Here is a 1554-nt window from a genome sequence, read left to right on the forward strand (position 1 = left end):
ATGCCCCCCCCCCACAGGTACCCCATGGCACTGGGCAACTTGGCTGATTTGGAAGAGCTGGAACCCACGCCCGGCGGGCCAGACCCCCTCACCCTCTATCACAAGGTGGGGGCTGCGGGTCGGGAGCGAGGGGCATGGGTTGGGTTGGGAGCTGTGGGTCGGGAGTGAGGGGCCCCTGGCACGGGGCACTTCTTCCTCTCCCTTGTTTGCCCCCCCAGGGCATCAGCTCTGCGCGGCAGCACTACAGCAACGACCACATCTACCCCTACATGGGCGGGCCAGACCCCCTCACCCTCTATCACAAGGTGGGGGCTGCGGGTCGGGAGCGAGGGGCATGGGTTGGGTTGGGAGCTGTGGGTCGGGAGTGAGGGGCCCCTGGCACGGGGCACTTCTTCCTCTCCCTTGTTTGCCCCCCCAGGGCATCAGCTCTGCGCGGCAGCACTACAGCAACGACCACATCTACCCCTACATGTACCTGGCCGGCTACCACTGCCGCAACAAGAACGTCAAGGAGGCCTTGCAGGCCTGGGCCGACACCGCCACCGTCATTCAGGAGTGAGGGCCCCCCCGCATACCCTGCCCGGGGCCAAGGGACACAGTCCAGGCCCGATCTTGGGGGGGTCCTGACTGCAGCAGGGGGAGGGGACCTGACTTGATTCCAAGTCTGATATGGGGGGTGGGGGGGTCTCGGTGAGTAAGGACCTGATCCTGGGGGATCACGGCTGGGGAAGGGGCCAGGCCTGACCCCCACCTTGCCCCCCCCTTCCCCCAGCTACAACTACTGCCGGGAGGACGAGGAGATCTACAAGGAGTTCTTCGACATCGCCAACGACGTCATCCCCAACCTGCTGAAGGAGGTGGCCAGCCTGGCCGAGCCCCCCGAGGACAGGGGGCCTGGGGAGCGCCCCGAGGTGAGTGCCGGCAGGGGTGTGTGGGGGGGTGTCCTGGGTTAACCCCTGTTGTGCCAGGCCCTGGCAGTCACCCCCTCCCCATCCCCCCAGGGGTCGCCGGCGCAGGGCGGGGGCTCGGCCCTGCAGGATCCCGAGTGCTTCGCCCACCTGCTGCGCTTCTACGACGGCATCTGCAAGTGGGAGGAGGGCAGCCCCACGCCCGTGCTGCACGTGGGCTGGGCCACCTTCCTCGTGCAGTCGCTGGGCCGCTTCGATGGGCAGGTGCGGGGCACGGGTCGGGAGTGAGGGGCGCTGTGGGTTGGCAACGAAGGGCACTGGGGCTGCCAGGGCACTGCAGGGTGGGAGCGAGGGGCACCAGAGGGGCTGTGGGTTGGGAGTGAGGGGTGCCAGGGGGCTGTGGGATGGGCATGGTGGGGGGGAGGGGGGCGGCGCCACAGATCGGGGTGAGTGGTACCATGTGCTGGGGCCTGCGGGGCAGGAGTGAGGCCCCCCCCTCGCCAGCTCATGGTGTGGTCCCCAGGTGCGGCAGGAGGTGACGCTGGTGGCGCGGGAGGCGGAGGCGCATGAGGATGAGGAGCCAGGGGCCGAGGACCCCCGCGAGGGCCGGCGCCGGGGGCCGCGGCGCGAGTCCAAGCCCGAGGAG

At 69.4% G+C, this 1554-nt stretch overlaps 1 protein-coding gene across 1 annotated transcript in view; it reads left to right on the forward strand.

Annotated features, from left to right (window-relative positions):
* Positions 1 to 1554, forward strand: part of MEN1 (menin 1) — a gene marked incomplete at both ends in the record, with an annotated part of 3367 nt that extends 1813 nt beyond the window's left edge. The window contains 6 exons of the mRNA XM_014524444.1: positions 18 to 105; positions 219 to 269; positions 470 to 555; positions 773 to 911; positions 1002 to 1172; positions 1432 to 1554. Of these exons, the coding sequence (XP_014379930.1) occupies positions 18 to 105; positions 219 to 269; positions 470 to 555; positions 773 to 911; positions 1002 to 1172; positions 1432 to 1554 (658 nt within the window). The remainder of the gene's footprint in view (positions 1 to 17; positions 106 to 218; positions 270 to 469; positions 556 to 772; positions 912 to 1001; positions 1173 to 1431) is intronic.

This window comes from Alligator sinensis, unplaced genomic scaffold, assembly GCF_000455745.1.
Source record: "Alligator sinensis unplaced genomic scaffold, ASM45574v1 scaffold1302_1, whole genome shotgun sequence".
NCBI classification, from domain to species: Eukaryota; Metazoa; Chordata; order Crocodylia; family Alligatoridae; genus Alligator; species Alligator sinensis.